The following is a 25,332-nucleotide window of genomic DNA, read 5'->3' as shown; positions in this document are numbered from 1 at the left end:
TGGGTATTTGGACAATCTTTTCTGGGTGTGTGCTTTCGGTGTTATTTAGTTGGTGGGCAGAGAAAGAAAAAATGTAAGCAACGGCACACTCACCAAGCTGGGGTCCATGAAAATTATCCCTCTTATTTCGGGTTTGAATTATTTCAATTTAGTCCAAATTCAAAAACTTGATTCCATCATAAAAAGTTACTAATAAGTTAAATGAATCAAATTCGAAGATACTCAATTTTCAAATGATTCGAATCCGAAATCATCCAAACAAGTGACTCGGAATGACCTGAATTTGAGATCATGTGATGTTAAAAGCTCGAGTGTCAAATTTGAATACTTTGAATTCAAAATTATCTAAATCTTAAAAAACCCAAACTCAAAACTAACACGAATATAAAATAATTCAATCCAAAATTATCTAAACCCAAAAATTTTCAATTTGAATCAAAAACCAACTCCGCTTACTAAATTGATATGATGAAAAACCACACGTTCTTCTCAATTCTCGTGATCTTATTTTCTCTTCCTCTTCTTCTTCTAATTTATTCATTTATTCGTCTTATAAAATCTCTAATTAAATTGATGTCACGAATCAAATTCGAAAATACTCAAATTCTAAATGATTCGAATCCGAAATCATCCAAACAAATGACTCAAAATGACCTGAATTTGAAATGATCTGATCTTAAAAACTCGAATGTCAAACTTAAATGTTTTAAACTCAAAAAGATCCTCCAACTCAAAATTATCTAAATATGTGAGCTTAAACTCAAAACTAACACAAATGTAAAACATTCCAATCCGAAATTATCTGAACCCAAAATTTTCTTTAAGCACAAACTATCCAATTTTGTTTTCTATTCCTTAGATCTTATTTTCTCTTCCTCCTCTTCTTCTAATTTATTTATTTATTTGTTTCAGTTATAAATTTTAATTAAATTGATATCACGAATTAATCAAATACCAACTTAATTAAAAATAACAAAATTTTTATAAAAATTATAAAAATATTTGTGTCTTTCTATAATTTTTATATAAATTAAATATTTTAAACCACAAGTTAAAAAAAAGGCACAATTGTCAAGTTGGAATCTTTGGTGCCCACAAAATGTGGGTATCTATGAAAACAAAAGTGTATCATTTTATCTAATATATTTTATTATTTTGCAAATAAGTATAAATATTCATTCTTTAAAAAATCATATTCACATAAATTTTGATATATTAATATCTTTTTGGTAGTTGATATATTAATAATTTACATTATATAAGTTTTAAAATATTTATATATCTATATTATTGTTACGTATTCATAATCATCAACTCGAAATTCAAGTATGACCCAGATCACTTATTGGCGACTCGATTGGGCCCTATTAGTTAGATGTGTGCAGGTCTTGAAGTGGGGGTTTGCCATAAAAGCTCACAAGAGAAGTTTGGTGTCCCAGCTCACATATGCCAAGGAGTTCATGTGCGAAGGCTAAGAAGTACAACAAGCAGGCTAAAACAGTATACGTGTCCAATATGCATGAAGCCTACTAAAAACATCAATTCAATGAATAGTAACCATGTGTATAAATATTGGATTGTCCTCTTCATTGGACACAACAAAAAAACACTCAATAATTATATTATTTTTGTCGTATTTTGTTTTTCTTCTAAATTTCGTTCTACTCATTTATTTTATTAGTTAGTGATTGACTGTAACTGTCAATTTAGTAAATTCTATAAATATAGATATAGTACAATTTGTACGATAAAAAAATATAAGCATATTATTAAATATAATATCAAATATCAAATGATATGTTTAATATATCATTTGCTATTCGAATTCGACACTTTTTTGAACATGGTATCTGTGTTATTTTTAGGTCAATCTGGTATATATATTTGGTATCCAAAGATAACAATATTAATTTTTAGTGGTTTCGGGTTTTTAGGATTGGTTTGATGAAAATTAATTGTTATTATTATTATGTTTGAAATTTTCATGATTTTGTTGGTATAATAAATTTAGTGTTAATAATTTTACGTTTAATTTGTCAAATATAGTCGATGGATGTATTTATTTGGGTTTTAGAGTTAATATGATGAAAATAACTTTCATCAAATCAACTCTAAAACCAAAATTGAACACCAAAAGCAATGTTACTTTCATGTACTAAAATGTATAACTTTTGTTAAATTCAGTACCATGATGGACCAAAAATATCATATTAGGAAAAATGTCAAACTCAAGTATTAAATTATGTATTTAGCCTTATTTTTATCTATAGGGTAAACTATACCATCAGTCACTAAATTATGGGTAAGTTTTCGTTTTGGTCACTTAACTAAAAGAAATTACAATTGGGTCATTGAATTATTTGAAATGTTTTATTTAAGTCACTAGGTCATTAATTGAAAAATACATTTGGTAAATAGAAATAAAAAGGAATATTTCTTTCTTTTTCATTTTTTGACTTTTACAAAGTGTGAAAATAACTTTTATTGTTTTCTAATTTTCACATATTTTTAATTTTCAAAATTTCCAACTAACATATTTTCCATTTTTCAAAAAAATAAAATGAAAACAAAAACATTTATTCCAATTATCTTGCTTGCAAACATATATGGGTGGGATTAAATATATGACGAGATTACCTAATATTGTAATCATCATTGATCAACAAGAAGAATATTCGACTATTTGAGAATGTATCACTTTGGGAATTCCAACAATTTGTTTAATCGAAACAAATAGTGATCCCGATCTTGCAGATATTCCGGTTCTAACAAATGATGACGTTATATCTTCAATTCGATTCTAACTATATACGAAATTCTTGATTAAAAATAAAATAAATAAAATATATTTTGGAACTACATAACTATGAAATCGGTTACTGAATCGCACAAAAGAAAACTGTGGGCTGAATGGGCCTCAATTGAACTTGAAATATTGTTCATATGGTTCATATTTACAAAAATATGCTCCGACTGCAGCTTTTTGTTCCACCGGTCTTGGGCTGCCGAGGGTATCCCCATTCATGGGTAGCCAATTTCTCAATGGTTGATGGGTTTGGCTTTGTTCCCTCCCCAAGCTGGGGTGGATCTATACTATATCCTCCATGGTTTAGGTAGCATTTACTCCTTTAGCCCATCTTTTCCTCAAAAAAACTGTTGCTGAACTCTGAAAGTCTGGGGTATTAGAAAGCAGAGAAACCTTCACTGCCTCAGTAGCTGCGTTCAAATGGTGATTTCAGGTGATAACGAAAACTTCCCCTTTATTGCTGGTTTCTTTTGAACCGTAAGATTGCAAGTTTCTTTTTATCTGCTTCATTTCATGAATAATTTCCTGAGTCGTCACTTCTCAACTTTGTTCGATTCTGTTGAAGTAAAACCTACTTCTTTAAAACCCTTAATTGATGTGAATTCAAGCAGAAAGAAGTGGAATCCGATTCCAATTCCCTTCAGAACAATCCCTGAACCCAGAGGTCAAGACCTTGATTTTGTGAATGTTGTCCATAGTCACCTCATTCACTCTGATTGGAATAAGCTTAATGCTTTATCCACCCACTTTACCCCATTTAGAGTTAAGCATGTTTTGTTAAAGATTCAAAAGGACCATGTTCTTTCTCTTGAGTTCTTCAATTGGGTTAAAACTCGAAACCCCACTTCACATTCCCTTGAAACTCATTCAGTGATTCTCCACATTCTCACCAAAAACCAGAAATTCAAATCCGCTGAATCGGTTTTGAGGAGTCTTCTTGTGTCTGGTTCATTGGAATTGCCAGCTAAGATGTTTGATGTGATGCTGTATTCTTACCGAATATGCGATTCCTCTCCTCGTGTGTTTGATTTACTGTTTAAGACATATGCACATGCCAAGAAGTTTAGGAACGCTACGGATGCTTTTTCTCGGATGAAGGATTATGGGTTTTTTCCAACTATTAAGTCGTGTAATGCATATTTGAGCTCATTGCTTGATTTACATAGGGTGGATATTGCTTTGGGGTTCTACAGAGAAATGCAGCGTTGCAGGCTTTCTCCCAATGTATACACTTTCAATATAGTAATTCATGCGTTTTGCAAGTCAGGAAAACTTGACAAGGCTATGCAAGTGTTAAGAGAAATGGAGATTATGGGTTTTACTCCTACTGTAGTATCTTACAACACATTGATTGCAGGGTGTTGTAACAAGGGTCTAATGAGCTTAGCCATGAAGCTTAAAAGCTCAATGGGGAAAGGTGGAGTGCATCCAAATGTGGTTACTTTTAACACCCTTATTAATGGTTTTTGTAAGGAAGGGAAATTACATGAAGCAAATAAGGTTTTCAATGAGATGAAAGCCCTTAATCTGGCTCCAACTATTGTAACTTACAATACTTTGATAAACGGGTACAGTCAAGTAGGTAAGAGTGAGATGAGCAACAGGCTTTATGAGGACATGTTGAAGAATGGAGTTAAGGCTGATATACTGACATACAATGCATTGATACTGGGATTATGCAAGGAGGGTAAGACAAAGAAAGCTGCCTATCTGGTTAAAGAACTTGACAAGGACAACTTGGCTCCAAATGCTTCAACATTTTCTGCTCTTATTAGTGGGCAGTGTGTCAGGAAGAACTCTGACCGTGCATTCCAGCTTTATAAGACCATGATCAGGAGTGGTTTTCATCCAATTGAAAGCACTTATAGTATGTTGATTTCTACCTTGTGCAAGAATGAAGATTTTGATGGAGCAGTGCAGGTACTAAATGATATGATTGATAGATCAGTGGTTCCCGACTCTGGTACTTTGTTTGAGCTGCACAAGGGACTCAGCCGATTTGCTAAAAATCAATTGGCAATTATCCTATGCAAAAAACTGGAAGATAGACATCTGATGCCAAAAGGTTTTGATAAATCCAAAATTATCAGTTCTCAACCAGAAAATGAGGACAAGACATCTTGATATAACTTGTGGCATTTTGTATATTCCAACTCCAATACTCTGATGCTGTCAAGTTGACACTGTGGATTGCATTTTTATTTGAGGGTATGCCCTAAGACAACTTTGTTTAGTTGAAGTAAAGATTCCTATTGTCTGTACCAAAGCAATAGGAAGGTGCCTATTGTTGATCTCTGAAACAAACCATCGCCTGTTTAATTTTATTAAATATTATACATTTTGGAATGAGGCAGATGGTCTACAAATATGCTTTTTAACAATTTATGGGCTGGTTATTGCATTGACACTCTTTTTGTTTCTCCTTCTGTAATGTAAATTCCTTTGTTTGGCCTATAAACATTAGGATTCTATTATTGAGGACCACTTCTTTTTTTTATATTTTAGTTGTTAATCACCTTTATATATATGTATATATATACATCCTTTTTGACTTGGTAGCATTTTAAACTCATCCTTGTGGATTTGTATTATTGGAATACTTTGTATTTTCTTTACAATTTGTAAAAAGTTGATCTTTTAGTTTTACGAAAAAGTCATTTTAGTCATTTCATGTCTTTTAGCCCTTACATTTACGTTGTTTGTGAAATCACCTAAAATTGAATGGAAAAAGTTAACGCATTGTTAATTTTGCTGGCATGACATACATGTAAACTGTCATGTGCATGCCACACCATCAGTTAATTAAAAATTTAAATTTTAATAATTTCAAAAAATTGGTTTTGAAAATTAAAAATTATTAATTAATTGTTAACTTGGTATACATGTGGATGCCACGTTAGCAAAGTTAACGATCGTTAATTTTTCCATCTATTTTAGAGTGATTTGACAAACAATACGAATTTAAGGATTAAATAAAAGGTTAAAATGACTATTTATATTAAGTTGGAGGGTCCAAATGAGTTATTAGACCTTTACAAAACTAAATTAGAGTTATCTTAATATATTTAAGATGTGAAATTGAATAGATTTTATATTAGCATTTGTAATTTAATTCTATTTTATAAGACCCCACTTGACATTATAAGATTTACTTACCAAAGTCTCACTAACTTTTAAATCATTGACTTTCGTCTAACCCTATTTTATTTTTGTATTTTTATAAAAAAGAAAATATAAAAAATAAATAAATCATATACACGTACATATTATTAGATATACTTCGTCAAATCATACCTCTTCAAAGGATAACGTTAAGGTAAGTCAATAGACCTTGTCAAACTTCACCCCAAGGATCACTACATCATCGATCTAACAAGGGAGCGACTCTCGACAAATCAATACAGGATGTTGTTCTGCATGTTGTCAAAATTCGAGATTTAAAGTTGTTTACTTGTTCTGCATGTTGACCTCAAACCGGCCGGTCTTTATTGTTTTTTATTTTAATTATTATGAAGTCGATTGAGTCTTTAACTCAATTAATTGTCAATATAGGAGGATGTGAGTTTGAGTACATTGAAACCCATTATCCTCCTATTTATAGGATAGGGAAGAGTCAACAATGAAAAATTAGCAGGGACAAAGTATTTCAACTATAGAATTACGATGAATTTAACAATATTTATTCCGCACAATCTCATAGACATATTTAATGATTGGATAAACTTTGACAATGAGAGATTATGATATATCATTTTTTAAAATATTTATTTATTTATATATATATATATATATATATATATATATAATCTCAAATGTCAAAACCTTCAACCTCCAACAGTTTTGAAGCAGCCACAAAAAAATCAACGGTGGGGACTGACCTCATCGTCCTTAGTTCTTAATTTGATGTGTCCGGCTGCAACCACTCCATTTTGCTTTTTCTTTTTTCTCCTTCGAGACCTCGCGAATGAGCCTTGGCTCGAATGGTATATGTATTGTTGTCAATGTAAGAAGGTATAAGTTTGAGTGTGCCAAAACGTATTATCCTCGTATTTACAGGTTGGGAAAGGATATTGTATAAAAAAAAAGCATATATGATCAGAATCTATAATAAAATTGTTAAAAAATTTTAATAAATGTAATATTTTCTACCCAAAATCAATAATTTATAATCAATTGTAATAAATATGAACATTTAATACCAAAGTCCAAAAAATATTAAAATAATTATCTTATATAGAAGTAGATTACCCTATATATCAATACGGAAGACCAGATTAAAAATTAAATTGCATTTTGCTCATTCATTCAAAAATAGATAAATTAATTCACAGACGTTAGATCAAACGGTAATTTTTTCCATTTCTACTAAAAACTTTATTCATTTCTACTATAAAAAATGGCATGATTAAAAGAATAACCAAACAAGTTACACGTGTACCTCATATTGTATATAGAACCAACTTTTAAGAGTAGAAATGGATGAAATTTTTAACAGAATGACCAATTTACTCTTTGATCTAATGTACGAAGACTAATATGCCCATTTTTTAGTAGAAGAAGCAAAATGCAATGCGACTTTTAATACAAAGAACTCTATGATACTTTTACCTATTTTATAGGTTAAAGAACAAAAATACATACATATATATATATAATTAAAAATCGTAAATGATGGTTTTTTTCTATACAATACTTAAAATTACCCATAATCCTTCTCTAATATTTAAATAAGAGGATAAATGTACTACAATCGCTCGAACCCACATCTCATTATATTAACAATAATGCTGATGCCAACTAAATTAAGAATCTATCAACATACATGATTGGTTTTAAAACAAAAACAAAAATTCTTTTTATTAAAATGGTGCGAGGTTAACTCATCATATCAATCACATTTTATTAAAATAATCATGAAGAATATTTTAAAAATTTTATGCACCATAAGTATACGAGTTTCATGCATCCTCAAGAAATAACATTACACCTCATCATTGAATAAAATTAATCTTGTTCGAGTCGAGAATTTAAAATAAACAATTACAATTTTACCCTCTTATAATTATTAAATTAAAATTATATATGATTAAAATTACATTTTAATCCTTGAAATTATTCGTAAATCTTTGCCATTATCTAGATGGAAATATGAAAAGGAATCTTAAGAAGTAAGAACAATGAGTAGGTAATAAGAATGTCTCTTTCACGGACAAAGATGGAGCAACAGACCCTTACCCAAGACAACCATGAACGATATATAATATATATACAAACAAACACTATACAGATACATACACAGATTATTTTAGTCGATGCTGGTGAAGCTTGACTTTCCTCAATAATGGTCTACTCTGGTTCTTATAAATCGGGTTTGGGTTTTCCGGCATTTTCTCCAAGGAATCTGCCGAGAAAATAATTTCAGAGGGAGCAAGAAAAAATGGGTACCCTTTCATTTTCCACTTCAGCTTTGCTCTTCACCATTGTTTTCCATTCATGTTTAGCGGCGAGCAACGATGATCCATTGACGGGGACAAAAAGGGAAGCATTAGAAATAATCATCGGCGGCGGAGGAGGCGAAGCTCCATCTCCTTCCGACGAATTCCCACCGTCTTCACCGCCATGCAAGCATTTCCAGAACGAAAATGGCTGCTTCGAGAACGCAAGGTTAGCCAAAGCCTACGACGTGATCCAAAGGTTCAAGGAGAAAATCAAGGTCGATGCTAATAGCGAGAAGTACTTGAAAACATGGTGTGGAACTGATGTTTGTAAATACAGAGGCATTTATTGTGACATACGTCCCGACGTGAAAGAAAAAGCCGTCGCCGGCGTTGATTTCAACGGAGCTAAATTCGCCGGTTGTGATGGTACACTTCCTCTTGATGGGTTCTTTGATGAGTTAGATGATTTAGCTATATTCCATGCTAATTCAAATAACTTCACCGGCACCGTCCCGTTTAAAGCATCGAAAATCAAGTATTTATATGAACTTGATCTTAGTAACAACAAGATCGCCGGTGGGTTTCCGATGAAAACTCTCAGTACTATGAATTTGACCTTCCTTGATTTAAGGTATAATTCATTAAAAGGTACTGTTCCGCAACAAGCGTTCGATTTAACCCTCGATGTGTTCTTCATCAACAATAATAACTTCGCCCCACAAATGTTACCCACTAATCTCGGCGACACGACGGCCGTTTACCTCACATTTGCTAATAACAACTTCACAGGATCAATCCCGGCGAGTATCGGCAAAGCTCGAAACCTTCTCGAAGTGCTTTTCCTTAATAATCAACTCACTGGGTGTTTACCGTACGAGATCGGAAACTTGACTCAATCGACGGTGTTCGACGCCAGTTCTAACAAGCTTACTGGTCCGATACCGTACTCTTTTGGGTGCTTGAAAAAGATGCAGATTCTCAGTTTGACTAACAATCAATTTTACGGTGAAGTGCCGGAGACGGTATGTAAGCTTCCTATGTTAAACAAATTATCTTTGTCGAACAATTATTTCACCCACGTCGGACCGGCTTGCCGGGGTTTGATAGAGAAAAAGAAACTCGACGTGAAGAAGAACTGTATCTACGGCCTCCCTAATCAACGATCGGAGAAGGAGTGTGTGGAGTTTTTCTTGAAGAAGAAGGATTGTCCGAGGATGGAAACGTTTTATTGGGTTCCTTGTGTGAAACATGGTTATGATTATTATAAATATTCCGAAGAAGGAAAGTCGCCGGCGGCGGCGCCCTCGGCTAGAACTTATAGTACTCTTACACCTCATCATCGGCTGTGAGTGACTTTTTAAGATGATCATGGATTTGACCTTCATGATCGTGCATGTGTATCATTGGTTTTTTTTTTTTTTATGCATAATTCTTTCTGCTTCATACATTTGATGCAGAATTTCAATGTATTGAATTTTATTTTCGTGAATAAATCAAACTTATTTCATCTTTTAATTGGGATTTAATATAATTATTATAACAAACATCTTACAATAATGATAATAAAAATGTGAATAAAAGTCGATTAAATTCTAATTCAGTTGACATTGACATTGTTGCTAGTATAGGAGTTCGTATGCTCGAGCATGCTAAAGCGCTTTTATGCTCTTATTTAAAAGTTGGGATGAGAGTAAATTTCTTTACTTGAATACTGTCATTAGTCAACCAAACCACGAGCAGATTGACAACAAATTTATATTCAAATCTTCGATTGACATCAATAATAAGTTCATCTTTTAAATAACCCTACCCGTTACCTCTTATAAGTAATTAACGGTATTCGTTTTTTGTACTAACTAATATTAGTTTAATAGTAAAAAGAATCAAATTACATCAAATGAAAGTAAAATAACTAAATTCTAAATTTGAGCATAATAAAGTAACCAAAATTAAATTTTAATCTTTTTTTGACTCAAACAATTTTGTCACCGTCGATCCAAAAACTCAAAAGAAAATATTTGTACACGGATTTTGATATATTTCTTAATTTACATTTAAATCCAAAACTTTTGATTAATTACATTCACTTGAAAAGTACATTATATGTTTAAATCCATTTGAACTCGCAACTTTCAAGAATGCATTGGTATTCGTATAATTGATAATTAAATTTAAATAAAAAATTTAAACTATTAGCTAAGCAAACTTCAAAAAAGATTAGCTGGCATAAAATTCCTCTTAGATGAAGGTTGTATAATATTTGTCTACCCCTAGGTAAATAGTTTAGCAAAACAAGTGGACTTTCTTCCCCTTTGTTTAATGGCAATTATTGGCAATTTTAGGGGCCAAAACCATTGCATGTCCCTTTATATGCCCTTTAAACATATTAAAATATAAATATTAGATATGATATATTACATGTTTACCATTATACTCACTTAAAATGTATATTACAGGTATAAATTCAGTTGAGAACGAATATGGACATCACATATATAATTAGGGTAATTATATGTTATTATTTACCATCATAATAGGTTAGCCCAAATTAAAAGTGATCTAATTTGGTTATGGTTTATTGGGCTTTAATTATTAAATAAAGTATGAGAGTCAAATATGTGTAGATACTCTAGTAACTAATTTCTAATTGATGATGGGATGCTGATTAGAAATTAGGGCTAATGTGCCAAAATTATATATATTAGGGTTATGGTCCCCAAATTATATACAAGGTAACTTTTCTAATATCACATCTTTAGAAAAGAGAGAGCCACCGTGCTAATATGGAATATCAAAACCCCAAGAACCGTAGATTCTATGAACTTGATGAATTCAGGTACAGTTTCGCGTCTAATTTTGTTATTGATTTAGTCTTGATGATTTGATATGGCAGATCCTAGTTTATAATTCTAATTTTATATTAGATATTATTTACGGTTCTAACACTTGCAACTTTTAAGAATCTTCATCAGTATTCATATCATTTCTAAATAAATTTAAATAAAAAATTATTTATTAATTTATTAAATTATGAGCTAAGCAAACTTCCAAAAAGATTAGCTTGCATGAAATTCCTATTGGATGATGGTAGTAAAATATTTGCCTACCTCTAACCCTAGAGTACCAATAATTAGCAAAATATTGGTAAATAGGTTAACAAACAAGTGGACTTTCTTCCCCTATGTTTAATGGCAATTATTGGTAAATTGGAGTTTTCTTAGGCTTAAAAGTTTTTTTAATTAAAATAATTATTAGTTATAATCCTAAATTTTTAAAAAAATATTTAATCTCGACAGGATAAAATCAGAAAATTATTTTTGAGGACCGATATGAGTAATAATTTTTAGAAGTCAAAATACAATTTTATCATTATACTAATATATAATTTCGGATTAAAAACATATTTGGGGCTAAGACCACTGATTTTAGACAAAATTGATTGCAAGTACAATGAAGTTAATGGATTATTGCAAAACAACCTTTGTTCTTTTGCTTCTTAATTTTACTTCCAGTCCCTATATTATTTGAACTTTTAAAATTTAGTCATGATCTGTTTTAATTATAACAATTTAGTTCATTTACTCGTATGATTTGAAAATTAAAATCTAATTGATAACATTAGTATTTAACTTCCATTAAATTCGAAACCATGGCATTTTAATACTCAAATGTCTGATTTAAAAACTAAAAGCTAAACTGATAGCACTTATTCACATTTAACATAAATAATTTACTAGTGTTATCAACTGGACCTTAATTGTATTAAATTTTTGGAACTAAAAGTAACAGGACTAAATTTCCAATGGCCGAAATGTATAGGGACCTGAGGACAAATTAGACCTTTGCTTGCAACAACAATGGAATCAGCGGACATCAAAAGATGAGCTGGAGAAAGGGCCCATTATGATTGATCTAATTAATTAATTAATTAATTAATATATATTCTTTTTTTGGGTTGAGTTTTTTAAAGGGTAAACTATAAAAATAGTCACTTTTGTTTGCCTCATATTACATTTTAGTCACTTACTTTATCGTTTTGTTACGAAGTGTCCACTCTACCGTTAAATTCCGTTACCTCCCTAATGGCAGTCCTACGTGACAGTCCAAATGAGTTTTAAATGCCAACTTGGATGTCCAGTTGTTAAGAGGAAAATAGGTTTTTAATTAAATAAATTTAATTTAGACTGCAATGTAGGAACACTTCATAACAAAACGATAATGTAAGTGACTAAAACGTAACATTTCAAATATAAGTGACTAAAATATAAAATAAGATAAATAAAAGTGACTGTTTTTATAGTTTATCCTTTTTAAATGCAGTTGTTTGCAATTTTCTATTAGGACTGATTTGACTTTCGAATTATTTTGAAAGGGTTTTTAATCTTTATTTTATAAGGTTTTAAACTTTTCTTTTTACAGAAAATTTGAATTAATTTGTTGCATATATTATTTTAAATAGAAATAATATAATTTAAGAAAAATAATAATGACACTCGTTGTAGATGGTGAATGATAAGCTCTATCAATATAACAAAAGTTTTAGCCTCAGCATCAATGAGAACATTATGACATATTGATAATTGATTTTGTCACAACTCATGTACGACATAACTAGAGTGATTGCAAGCACTTAATATGATAAGAAAATCGGCTATAAATGGTCCAAAGCTGCGAACAAAAATTGATAAAATAATCAAGTATTTGTTAAACTAGAGAGGACAATAATAAAATCATCGTTAAAACCACTTGCAAAAGAACGATCATATGCAATACTAAAAACATGCTATAAGAGTGACAAAAACTTCTAAAACTCAAAACTTATTAAACAATAAAAAAAACAAATAAAACTTAAAACATCTTTATACTATTTTATTAATGCTTAAAAAATATATATTTTTAGAATATTCTAATATAATTTATTCCAATATAAAAACTATAAAAATAAATTGGCAAAACTTAAAAAAAAATCTCCATTATTTGCATGTTTTCACGGCGGTAGAGCTTAGTTCACCGATCAAAGCATTCAAATGAGATTCCGACGAACCACCATCTTCAACAGCCTTCTTCGCCATATCTGCAAATCTCTTAGCTCTATTTCTCATTTCCATGGCTTTCTCCCCCACCATTATCTCCTTCACGGCCTTCTCTATCGCTTCACTCTTCACGAAATCCCCAACAAGTCTCTTCCATTTCCGAGCACCAACACCAACCCCAATCTTCAATACCTCAACCGACAGCTTCTCATTATAAAACTGCTCGGCAGCCACCGGCCAAGTAATAACAGGCACGCCGGCAGTCACCGATTCGAGAATGGAGTTCCACCCACAATGTGTGACAAACCCACCAATGGCTTCGTTTTCAAGAATCAAAACTTGGGGTGCCCATCCTCTTATAACCAATCCTTTCCCTTCCATCCTCTTCTCAAATTCAAGCAACCAATTTTCTTTTCCTTTTTCATCATTACTTTCCTTCTCTTTTCTCACTACCCAAACAAACTGTTGACCCGAAGCTTCAAGCCCTTTTGCTATTTCCATGAGTTGGGAATCAACGAAGTTTGTTGTACTGCCGAAGCATATATAAACGACTGAATTTCGATCCTTTGATTGTAACCATTTTAAACACTCGTGTTCTTCAATTGATGAATATTGTTTCCCTCTTTCGGCTTTATTAATAACCCCTTTAGTTGATAACGATATAGGACCAACATGCCACGCCCGTCGTCCCAAAAAATCAGTGTAATGATCGGCGTAAACAGATTCAAGCTCGTAAAAGCTATTAACGATGACCCCAAAGCATTCCGATTCAGTTTCTTTACTATCGTTGAACAACTTCGTCCGCCATGTTTCTTGTTTAACGTAATCTTGTAATTCAGCGGTCGTCATCTTTATGTCGTCGCCGGGAAAGTTCGGTATCGTAAAGGTTTCTTTACTTTTATGAGGCTGGTACAACCGAACATGTTCCATGGCGGATAAGGAAAAAACACAGGTTCCGTGAAAAACAATCCTCGGAATCTTGAACATAGCAGCAACTTCAGTCGTCCATGGAAAGAACATGTCGGCAACGAGACAATGAGGACAGTGTTGTTTAAGGAGATCAGAAAGAGGTTGTTTAAGCATTTCAACAGCTAAGAAGAACTTAGGCATCATGTCCGGTGACGGAACTTTGTCTGTATCATCACATCCGTCGGGCAATCCAGCTTCGACGGCGGGGAATTTGATGACAAGGGTGTCGATTTGGTACCCGAGTTTATTGGCTTTGTGGGTTACTTTTTTAATATGGGGTGCGTTAGATGGGGTGGCGATGATGGTCGATTTAACGCCTTTGGTGGCGAAGAGGATGGCTAAATCGATGAAAGGGATAGTATGGCCGTGAGCCATGAACGGAAAGAAGAAGATATGAAGCTGTTGAGTCATGGTGGTGAAGATTTTTTGGGAGTGAAATGGTAAAAAGACTGGTGTGTTGAGTTTTTTGTAAGTGGATTTGTTGTTGGTAATGGTAGCCATGAAAATGGGGTGACAGGTCAAAGTTGAAGAACTCGAGGATCAATGTCGTTGAAAATGATGTTAGTGGCAATCCTTGTGATTTGTCTATGGGAAACGTAAGCCATTACGTCTTGAAGTTGGAAAAGTACAGTTTTAAAAGTTAAGTGCACCACCATGTACCACAACTGACAATATAAGGATGAGTTTGAATCAGAGATATGTTTATACGTTGTTAACGTAAAAATAATGGTGACAATAAGATTAGATATTATAATAATATTATAATATAAAATAAAAAATAAGATAAATATACTGTACCATACTTAATCTCACATTCAAATCTACCATAAAAGTAAAGTTTTTGAATGCTTAGATTAAGAAAAAATTAAACTATAAAGTTTAATTGTTAGTTCTAGAATTAAATTAAATAAAATGTAAAATTATCATAAAATTTTCGTAGAAATATGTAGTAGAGAGTTTTTCACTATGTCTCCTTCTTGTTGATCTCACACATCAATAATTGGTATGGTAAGCGTGAGCAATATGACTTTTTAGTCTTAGACAGATGCTCCCATCATCTCGGCCAACTCCACCAACTAATGCTCCAACTAACTCTACCATTCCAATTAAACCAAGGTCTACCCAAACAATTTATATTTTTATATTTGCTTTACTATTATCATAGCCATTAACAACCCAAACACTTTCAACTCGAATTCAAATTGGTTTGAACTAAAAAGAACCAAAACTCGAGATCACTTGAATAAAAGTAACTCAAAATGATCTTAGCTTCAAGTGAATCATCCAAGTTGAAATACCCAAACTCGAAAATGATTGAATCCTAATAAAATATTATATAATTTTAATACTTCTCTTATTTGTAGGTTTATCCAAATAATTTATATTTTTATATATTTGTTTCACTACTACTACCATAGTCGTAGAAATAGATAAATTTTCAATAGAAGGACCATTTTGTTTTGTTACCTATCACATAAGAATTAATTTATTTATTTTTTGAATAAAAAACTATAATATAACTTTTAATACGGACCTCATAATACTTTTATCATGCATATCTAGAATTTTTTGTCAGGCCCAAGTTGAATCTCCTAAAATGAATCAGCCCTTAAATAGGCTTCAACCAAAATTTATCCCCAAAACGCAGCGTTTCATGCTTTATTTTAAAAGAAAAAACCCTAAACCAAACCCTAGTATTAATATTTAATAACTAAACGCCGCACATTTTCTTGTCTAAAGGTCTTCAGATTTCAGCAAAGAGTAAACGCCTCGTTTCCGCAAAAACCCTAGAGAGAACAAAATGGCGGAAAGAGCTCCAATCGAGTCCGTACAATGTTTCGGTCGGAAGAAGACAGCGGTAGCCGTAACCTATTGCAAGAGAGGCCGCGGTCTGATCAAGATCAACGGTTGTCCCATCGAGTTAGTTGAGCCGGAGATCCTCCGTTTCAAGGCCGTGGAGCCTATCCTTCTCCTCGGTCGCCAACGTTTCGCCGGCGTCGACATGAGGATTCGAGTCAAAGGTGGAGGTCACACATCTCAGATCTACGCTATCCGTCAAAGCATTGCCAAAGCCCTCGTTGCTTTTTACCAGAAGTACGTTGACGAGCAAAGCAAGAAGGAGATTAAGGATATTTTGGTCAGGTACGATAGGACTTTGCTGGTGGCTGATCCGAGGAGGTGCGAACCGAAGAAGTTCGGTGGGAGAGGTGCTAGGGCAAGGTTCCAGAAGAGTTACCGTTGAAGAAATTTCACGGTTTGTTTTCAGAAATCTGTGTTTTTGTACCTTTTTTTTTTCAAGATTTGATATGGATATGATGTTGGTTTTGATTAATTAACTGTTCCTGTTGTCAGAATTTTGAATGTTTGTGTTGTATTAATCTTAATTTAGACTCGGTGATTGAATCTATAATGTGTTATCCAATGATTATTGTGGTTTCTTTATTTGATTGGCTATTCTACGATGATGATTTAAATGAGTATCATTCCCTAATGCAATTAGGGATTTACTTTGTGGATAGTGCTAGCTACAGTCTTTGCAACTTCAGTTAAGCTTCTTTCCCTCTTCATTAGGAAGAAGATAAATTGAATTAAAAATCATTGGAATTTAGATCAAAAATAAATAAGGAAAGGATCTATAATAGTTTGGGTATAATTAAGGATGAGTTTGGATGGGCAGCGTGTTTATCTGCAATTAGTATAAAAACAACGGTGGCGGTGAGATTAAATACTGTAGCGTTACTATAGCGCGAGACAAAAAGTAAGCTAAACGCACTGAACGGCACTCCACTGTCCAACCAAACCTATCCTAAGTTTATTAATCAGTTTTCGTATTCGAGTTCTAACTCGAACTCAACTAAGCTCATACTCAATCAAGATTGAGTTAGGTTTAGTGTTATTTGTACTTATCAAGGGTATATGATTTAATAAAATATAAATATTACAAATATATAGTAAAAATGTAAATAACTTTTAAGGGTTAAATAGTGTGGGCCTCTTTAGATTAATGTTTATTTTCAATGCAGTGCGTTTAATTTTCTTTTTCTTTCATGTTACAATATTATTATAGTATTAATAATCAATATTATGAAAATTGGATTAGATGGTTCACTCAATGGTTGAATCATTTTAAAAATTAATTAAAAATTCGTAAAATAAATATTTTTAAAACGAATCACTTTTTGTTAGAAAAATTTGTTTTGGGTTTTCATCTGTTCAAAAAACTACATTTACTTTTTTCCTTATATGTTGATTTTTAATTCAATCGATTTATCATATCAATTTTAATAATATTATTGTAAATCCACTGAAAAATCGCTATAAATAATCTCTTAAATCTTTATATTATATTGATAGTTCATAAAGTATTGAGATATAAGTTTCATATATTTTTCAAATGAAACATATTTTATTAACAAAAACATGAATTTTGTAAAAGTAACATAGAAGCTCTTGTATTAAGCGTTGAATTGCATTTTGGCTTTTCTACTCAAAAAAAGCAAATTGATCATTCTATTAAAAGCTTCATCTATTTTTACTGTTAAAAACTTACCCTTGTAAATTAACATGAGGTAAAAGTGGCACGTCGCATGTTATTGTCTGGTCATTTTGTCAACTACGCCAATTTTTTATAGTACAAATGGAGGAAATTTTTAATAGAAAGGACCAAATTACTTACAGGGACTAATTTACCCATTTTTTAAGTAGATAGACAAAATGCAATCCGACTCTTAGTACAAGACTTGCAAGATACTTATACCCTTGAAATTCAATGAGTCGAAGTAAACAATAAATAAAAAAATAGCATGGGTCTATTATACTTGTACTAGTATTTGGATTTCAAAACTCACCCAAACAATCTCCAAAATTGGACTTGTCATCATTAGACTATTAAATGTATTGTTTTTGTCCTAAAAAAATCCTAACCCAGTAATAAGGAGATATAATATTAGGGTTTTCACTTTTGCACCAACTCTGAATGCCTCTAACTTCTTTCTTTCCACAAAACCCTAAAAATAATGGTGAAAAGAGCACCAATTGAGCCCGTACAATGCTTCAACCGCAAGACAACGACGGTAGTCATAACCTACTGCTAGAGAGGCTGTGGTCTTATCAAAATCAATGGTTGTCCTATCAAGCTTGTCAAACTAGAGATCCTTCGTTTAAGGCCATCAAACTGATCCTCCCATCGATCGTCATCGTTTCGTCGACGTTGACATGAGGATTCAAATTAAAGGTGGAGGTCACACTTCACAGATCTATGCTTTCTATCAGAAGTATGTTGACGAGCAAAGCAAGAAGGAGATTAAGGATATATTGGTCAGATGCAATAGGACTTTGTTGGTGGTTGGTTTGAAGAGGTGTGAATCCAGAAAATTCAGTGGAAGAGATGTTAGTGTCATAGGGCTAAAACTTTAGTATTGTAAATCGCGCAAGCTTAGGCAAAAACTAAACACACCAAGCATTTGAGTAAATGCTCTCAAAGTGTTTCTATTACTTTAAAAAGTTACATCTGAGTGATTGCAAATGAGGGGGGAAGACCTCTATTTATAGTTGAGCTCACCCAAACCCAACAGTACAATTTAAATTATATCAACGGTCGAGATTAAGCCTAACTACAACGTTGAGAATCCTAAGGGATTTAAACACTTTACAAGATCCTTTAAGATTACAAATATTCACCATAGTAACTCTAGTTTTATTGGAGTGTTTCACTAGGCCACCAAAACTTCAAGTGGATGAACTTCTCCATATCTTTCATGAATCGGGTCAGTTCAAGTGGATTAAATAAGTCTCATTTGATCATTGCCTTCGTTGGGAAATTTTGTGTGCCTTGATCACGGGCTTTAAACCGCGACTTGTGACACTAGGGCAAGGTTCCAGAAGAGTTACGGTTGAACAAATTTGACTATTCATTTACAAAACTAGATATTGTTATTGCATGTTTTACTTATGCTTTGATGCTTATTCATGGTATTCAGTATAATATTATTTAGAAAGGTAAGTTACATGGTCACCCAAATTTTCATTCTGGGGACCAAAAATTATAAATTTGCTAATTAGACACTACTGTTAACAATCGGTTTTATTTTAGTCACACAACTTTAATAAGTTTTTTTTTTATTTTGGTCCCCCTATTAATTCAATGATATTGTACACTTATTATAGTCACCCAACTTCAATAATTTTTCATTATTGTCGGTCTTTTACTTTTAACAACAAGTGGTCAAAATGAAAATTTATTAAAGGTGAGTGACTAAAATGAAAATAGTTGTTAACGTCATGCCCAATTTGCAATTTTTTTATTTTCAATGCAAAATTTATGAAATTAGGTGATCAATTGTGTAATTTACACAATTTAGAATGGTTTTAGTTACTTGTAAGTAATTTGGTTTAATTAATGATGGTTTGTGATATGTACGTTTAGTAGAATTGGTACCAATAATAATATATTGCATTAAATGGCTTGTTGGTACATAGTTGATTCTAACTCAATTTAATTAACTCAATTAATAAATTTTATCATAAAATGTCAATGATCTAGATTCAAAATTACTTGGACATTAAATGATCCAATTTCAAAATGAATTAGACCGAAATAACCTTGAATCCCAATTGGTGACTTGCTTCATTCATAAAATAAAAATAGCCCGAAGTTAAAATAATTCGAAAAGTTTAAAATTTGGATTGATTTGATTGGTTTCTTTTAATATGGTACCGAGTAAAATACAGGGACTAATCAAAGAATTAGACCCAATATTTATTTTTAATTATTATGTATTAGTCTTTAATTTTACTTATACACCAATTAGGTGCACCTAAATGTGCTATTTATGAAAATGATTCTTATTTTGTTAAAAATAGCTTCTGATCTAAATGGTAAGACATTGCTTGGTTTAGAATGTAATATGATTTGATAATGGTAGATAGGCATTGCGTTTATAAATGCCAAATTAAATTTACACCATATTTGAAATTGCACAAAAAAAATATGAAAGTTTGTCGATCTTGGGTGGTAGTAGCGGCTGTGGCGGCGGTAGCATTGGTGGTGGTTCATTTGACACGGCGGCAAAGGGTGATTCCATCGCCAACAGGGAGCATGCAAATCTCAATCCTGGGGTCAACAGCAAGAGCCTTGTTGAGTTCCAAAACGAAGTCTCTGTAGTACCTAACGTACTTCCTAAGCGGAGCATCGGGCGGTGCCACCACCGACCCGTTCCACAGTGTGTTGTCGTAGCCAATCAAACCACCAACCTTCACCAACTCTATCAACCTCTTGTGGTAGTTGAGGTAGTTGTCTTTATCAGCATCCACAAAGATGAAATCATACGACCCATGATTCTTTTCCTGCACCAAAATTTTCGATTTCAATGCTCAAAAAAATTCTCATTGAGGAATAAAAACAAACAGGGGGAGTGCGTTGCTTAAAAAAAAGCTTACATCTTCCACCAATTTATCAAGAACAGGCATGGCAGGGCCTTCTTTGAATTCAATTTTGTGTGCAACGCCAGCTTTTTGGATTACAGGCAATCCCAACTCATAGTTTTCTCTGTTGATATCCATGGCCAAGATCTGCAAGTTCAATTTCCTTAGTCATTTAATGATACATATTGTTGTATGTTTTCATCGTGATCGGAGATCTCTCTAAATCAATCATTATGTATAAAAATCTCGCTCGATCAATTTCAAAAATTCTCATCAAAGTGTTACATAACTACGGACAACACTTATCTTACAGATTTCTAGGTTGTATAATCTTATTATAAATTATTATCATATCTGTTGTTTTTTTATAAAATGCCTAAAACTACTCATAGTCTCTCCTCAACCGGATAATGCACTTGAATTCATATACTCCTACACTAACAATAACACCGATGCAAATCGAACTAAAAATCAACCGACAATATACATGATAATAATCTATAATGACTAGAACTATTCATAGTCTTTCTTCAACCGCTTAAAAAGGAGAAGGATAATGCACTTCAATACATTTGAATTATACCGATACAAAGAGTGAACCACAATATATATAAAACACCGTTAATCATTTTACCTTTCCGTCATCGGGTAAAGCGAGGGCGGTGGCTAACAAAGAATAACCAGTATAAACCCCAATTTCCATGGTATTCTTCGCATTGATCAGCTTAAGAAGCATGTTCAAGAATTGACCTTCATCAGCTGATGTAGTCATAAGGTTCCATGGATGCTTAGCGGTCAACTCTCTGAGCTCTTTCATGGGTTCAGGCTCCCTTGGATATACACTAGTCTCCAACATATACTGTAAAAAAAACATCAGTAAAATCAAAAACCATTTCGAAACATCGATTAAAAACGAAAATTTTCAACAAATTCAAACAGGTTTCATTAAAGATGTGCTTCAATTTTTCATACCTGGTAAAGAGCATCGCTTTGCAAAAGGCTCTTATGGCCGACTTCTTGGTGCCTACCAGCTTCAGATTGTTGCTCTTGGGTGGTGTTGGTTGCCATTGCTAATGATCAGCAAAATTGGGATTTTATTTTTTGCTCTGATTTCCACCTGTTTTTGTGGAACTTTGAATTGGTCTTTCAATGGTGAGAACTTGAGTTGAAAGATGATGGAATGGGGAATGGGGTTTATATGGAAGTTGAATATACCGGTTGGACCGACAGTTTTGTGGTGAACCGCACGCCAACCCGGTCGGGGGTTGGTGAAGTCCTAAAATTGCATGAATATGGATGACTTGGTGATGAGGTCAAATTCCTTTATTTATTGTGTCACTTTCCTCTTTCTTCCTTTTTTTTTTATTACTTCATTTTATCCGTTACTTTATAAAAATTTTAAAATAATAATCTATTTATTTTAATTTATCAGAATTTTATCTTCGTATTTTCCGATTGAGTCTTAGCTCGATTGGTATAGATATTATTACCAATGCAGGAGGACATGGGTGCACATTGTCCTCCTATTTATGAGTTGAGAAGTGATTATGAGTACTTTTAAGAACAATTACATACAAATTGTTAATTTTTTTTAATTTCCTACTAATTCACTTGCTTAAAATTTTATATTTTACCTCGATTAAAACTGAAAATTCAAATATGATAATTATACATAATAAAACTTAAACGTAAGTACTCAAAACTCTAAATCTCAACATTTACCAATAATATCGAGAGTTTTATTCAATTATAAATTAAATAAGGTGAATATAATTGGGGCCTAGGATGGTGGTGGTGATGGGATTCACCAACTTTGTCATTAGTTTCTTTTATATTTTTAGAATTAGTAAAGAGAACTTATATGTTGAAAAAACCGAGCAAAATGATCATTTTGTAATAATTGCAAAAAAAACTATTAATTTTATAGCGTTAACTTAATATATAATAAATATGATATTTTTAAGTGATGTGGTATATTCACCCGACTCATCATAGCTTCAAAAACTTGAATTTCATTCACTAGTTTAATGCAATGGTTTATGTTTTTAAAGCCGCAATGGGTCGGGTGAGCATTTTAGACTAATTCAATGTCATTTGATTAAGTTCACCTCTTAAAATTAATCATTCTTTTCTTTGGGTATTACAAAAATAGTTATTTTATTCATTTGTTCAACATACAAGGACCTACAAATAGGTAGGGGCTTTACTCTCAACCCAAAAAGGTAAAATTGTAATTTGATCGCTTCAAATATAATAACATTATAAAACTTAAACGTGAATACTCAAAGACCCTAAACCCCCGCATTTATTAACAATATCGAGATTATAAATTAAATAAAACCCCATACCTAGAATTTGGTGAATATAATTGGGGGCTAGGATGGTGGTGATGGGATCCACCAAACTTGTCATTAGTTTCTTTTATAAGTTAGGCAAATGGAAATAAATAAATAAATAAATATATAAATATGGAAGTTGGTAAACTTAGAGGTTGGTGAATGGGGTAATCATTGGGGAAAAAAAATCTATTTTGGTGTAGGATAAGGAAAAGTTGGGTAAAATATTGTGATAGTCCTTGTACTATTGTGTAAAGCACATTTTAGTCCTTATATTTTTAGAATAAGTGTATGTTGAAAAATTGAGCAAAATGATATTTTGTAATAATTGAAAAAAAATAACTACTAATTTTATGGCGTTAATTTAACATATAATATAATATTTTTAAGTGATGTGATATATTCACCCGACCTACCATAGCTCTAAAAACTTGAATTTCATTCACTAGTTTAATGCGGGTTTTTTACATCAATAATATAAAATAAATACCAAAATAGGATAATAAAATCAATATCCACGAAACTAGGCAAGGATAACAGCAAAAAATTGGTGTCGCCTGACCAATCGACTGCACCGTTTTCCTCTTTAAAAAATTATTTCTTTTGGGTGCAACCTTACCAATAGGCGACACCTGTATTTAAAACCCAAAATACGATTTTTTTTAATAATATAAGCATAAAAATGAAAAAAAATATTAATGCTGTTGATGTGTTAGGCTACACCCTATTGCTTTTAATAAGATATTTTTTTAAGCTGAAAAAAAACTGAAATATTAAAAAAAAAGTAGCTACTTCCGTAGTTTGTTTCCATCATTATACGGTGAATAATAACCGTTGATACGATTGTCAACGAAAATTATGTTGACAGTCAAACTAATTTATGGTCAATCATAAAAACGTGTAAATAAAGCAATAGATCCACGGCAACTGTGTTTTGATGAGGATAAAGTTTTATATTTATTTAAAAATTGTGCATTAATTTTCACCAAAAAAAAAGTGTACATTAATAATTTATTATATTAGTCCTTCCTTTTCACACCTGTCCAATCTTTTCTATTTCCTTTTCACACATATCCAATTCGGGTTCTGATACCCGATAAATTTTAATATATTAGTATTTCTTTTCAGCATAAAAAATATTTTATTAAAAATAATAGGGTGTCACTTCACACATTGGCGATACAATAAAAAATATGTTTTTTTTGTTTTTATACGTATATTGTTTAAAAAAGTCGTATTTTAAATTTTAAATACAGGTGTCGCCAATTGGTCAGGCTGTATTCAAAAAAATATTTTTTTTAAAGAGGAAAGTGGTGCCGCCAATTGGTTAGGCGGCATCAGTTATTTTCTGTTATCTTTGCCTAGTTTCGTGAATATTAATCACCTTATCCTATTCTGATATTTATTTATTTTATATTATTGAGGTAAAAAAAACCAGTTTAATACAATGGTTTATGTTTTTTAAGCCGCAATGGGTCGGGTGAGCATGCCCAGATAATTAAAAATTCCATGTCATATTTTAAATTAATGCCACGTCATTTGATTAAGTTCACCTAAAATTAATCATTCTTTTCTTCGAGCATTATAAAAATAGTTATTTTATTCATTTGTTTGACGTACGAGGACCCATGAGCGGGTAGGGCCTTTGCTCTCAACCCCAAAAAAGTGAAATTGTAATTTGGTCGCTTCAAAAATTATGAAATTGTAAGTTAATATATTGATAAAATTACAAATTGATCCTTTAAAAATTATAATTCAATTTTATCCTTAAGTTTTTGGCAAAAACCTATACAATAAAAAGTTTGTACTAATTAGAGATTTTAATTACAATTCAAAGTTGTTAGTTTTAAGGGTTTTTTAATTGCAAATGGTCAAAAAAATTTTATTATTTATCCAACTAAATATCTTAAAAAGTTATTTCTCGAAATGTTTTTTTCTGAAATATATTGATATTTATGGGTGTCGAGTTTAGTATAAAATTTTAACTATTGAGTCTTTTTAGGATTGAGGAGGGGGCAAAGAAAAAAACTTCAACTGATAAGTTTGACATTAGACCTTGACTCTCACTGGTGTCGAGATTCGTTTCAATATTTTGATTATTTTTTAAGTTTAATTTCAAATCTGACTCGATTGGGTGTCTAGTTTTCTTTATTACTTTAATTTCAAAATAAAAAAATTTATTAATTTTTGTAAAAGAAAAATATGAAAATTATAATAATTAGATCTTTTAATCATGAAATTATATAAATTAGTATCTAGTCCATGCTTCACATTAGATTAATTATTTATTTGGATTAAATTATAGAGTAAAATTTAAAAGTTAAAAT

The 25,332-nt window shown here is 31.8% G+C and overlaps 5 protein-coding genes and 1 pseudogene across 5 annotated transcripts; 4 read left to right on the top strand and 2 right to left on the bottom strand.

The window, feature by feature from the left end:
- The first annotated feature begins 3,098 nt into the window (after positions 1–3,098).
- Positions 3,099–5,472, top strand: LOC105779840 (pentatricopeptide repeat-containing protein At4g26680, mitochondrial). Its single transcript, XM_012603790.2, has one exon. The coding sequence runs from the start codon at positions 3,320–3,322 to the stop codon at positions 4,928–4,930; it is 1,611 nt and encodes a 536-aa protein (XP_012459244.1). The 5' UTR covers positions 3,099–3,319; the 3' UTR covers positions 4,931–5,472.
- Positions 5,473–8,101: 2,629 nt separating this feature from the next.
- LOC105781026 (hypothetical protein) lies at positions 8,102–9,840 on the top strand. Its single transcript, XM_012605595.2, has one exon. The coding sequence runs from the start codon at positions 8,244–8,246 to the stop codon at positions 9,591–9,593; it is 1,350 nt and encodes a 449-aa protein (XP_012461049.1). The 5' UTR covers positions 8,102–8,243; the 3' UTR covers positions 9,594–9,840.
- A 3,246-nt stretch (positions 9,841–13,086) lies between these two features.
- On the bottom strand, positions 13,087–14,769 carry LOC105780878 (scopoletin glucosyltransferase). The gene has a single exon (XM_012605408.2). The coding sequence runs from the start codon at positions 14,745–14,747 to the stop codon at positions 13,218–13,220; it is 1,530 nt and encodes a 509-aa protein (XP_012460862.1). The 5' UTR covers positions 14,748–14,769; the 3' UTR covers positions 13,087–13,217.
- Positions 14,770–15,969: 1,200 nt separating this feature from the next.
- LOC105780581 (40S ribosomal protein S16) lies at positions 15,970–16,688 on the top strand. The gene has a single exon (XM_012604983.2). It carries the CDS (start codon positions 16,048–16,050, stop codon positions 16,486–16,488), a length of 441 nt encoding a protein of 146 aa, XP_012460437.1. The 5' UTR covers positions 15,970–16,047; the 3' UTR covers positions 16,489–16,688.
- A 1,574-nt stretch (positions 16,689–18,262) lies between these two features.
- LOC128040626 (40S ribosomal protein S16-like) lies at positions 18,263–19,142 on the top strand (annotated as a pseudogene).
- Positions 19,143–20,135: 993 nt separating this feature from the next.
- Positions 20,136–21,851, bottom strand: LOC105780498 (caffeoyl-CoA O-methyltransferase). The gene is made up of 4 exons (XM_012604874.2): positions 21,642–21,851; positions 21,304–21,528; positions 20,685–20,816; positions 20,136–20,591 (listed from the first exon to the last, which is right to left on the bottom strand). The coding sequence occupies exons 1-4, from the start codon at positions 21,735–21,737 to the stop codon at positions 20,298–20,300; spliced, it is 747 nt and encodes a 248-aa protein (XP_012460328.1). The 5' UTR covers positions 21,738–21,851; the 3' UTR covers positions 20,136–20,297.
- Between the last annotated feature and the right edge of the window lie 3,481 nt (positions 21,852–25,332).

This window comes from Gossypium raimondii, chromosome 4 (genome assembly GCF_025698545.1).
Source record: "Gossypium raimondii isolate GPD5lz chromosome 4, ASM2569854v1, whole genome shotgun sequence".
NCBI lineage: Eukaryota > Viridiplantae > Streptophyta > Magnoliopsida > Malvales > Malvaceae > Gossypium > Gossypium raimondii.
This window is presented reverse-complemented; position numbering and strand designations above follow the sequence as displayed.

What these genes read in the sequence shown, in the direction of transcription:
- LOC105781026 (XM_012605595.2), top strand. Translation starts at nt 8,244, where the DNA reads ATGGGTACCCTTTCATTTTCCACTTCAGCTTTGCTCTTCACCATTGTT.
- LOC105780498 (XM_012604874.2), bottom strand. Translation starts at nt 21,737, where the DNA reads ATGGCAACCAACACCACCCAAGAGCAACAATCTGAAGCTGGTAGGCAC. An exon ending in AAAGCGATGCTCTTTACCAG is followed by an intron (nt 21,529 to 21,641) that starts GTATGAAAAATT and finishes TTTTTTTTACAG; the next exon opens with TATATGTTGGAGACTAGTGT. An exon ending in CTTTACCCGATGACGGAAAG is followed by an intron (nt 20,817 to 21,303) that starts GTAAAATGATTA and finishes TTGAACTTGCAG; the next exon opens with ATCTTGGCCATGGATATCAA.
- LOC105780878 (XM_012605408.2), bottom strand. Translation starts at nt 14,747, where the DNA reads ATGGCTACCATTACCAACAACAAATCCACTTACAAAAAACTCAACACA.
- LOC105780581 (XM_012604983.2), top strand. Translation starts at nt 16,048, where the DNA reads ATGGCGGAAAGAGCTCCAATCGAGTCCGTACAATGTTTCGGTCGGAAG.
- LOC105779840 (XM_012603790.2), top strand. Translation starts at nt 3,320, where the DNA reads ATGAATAATTTCCTGAGTCGTCACTTCTCAACTTTGTTCGATTCTGTT.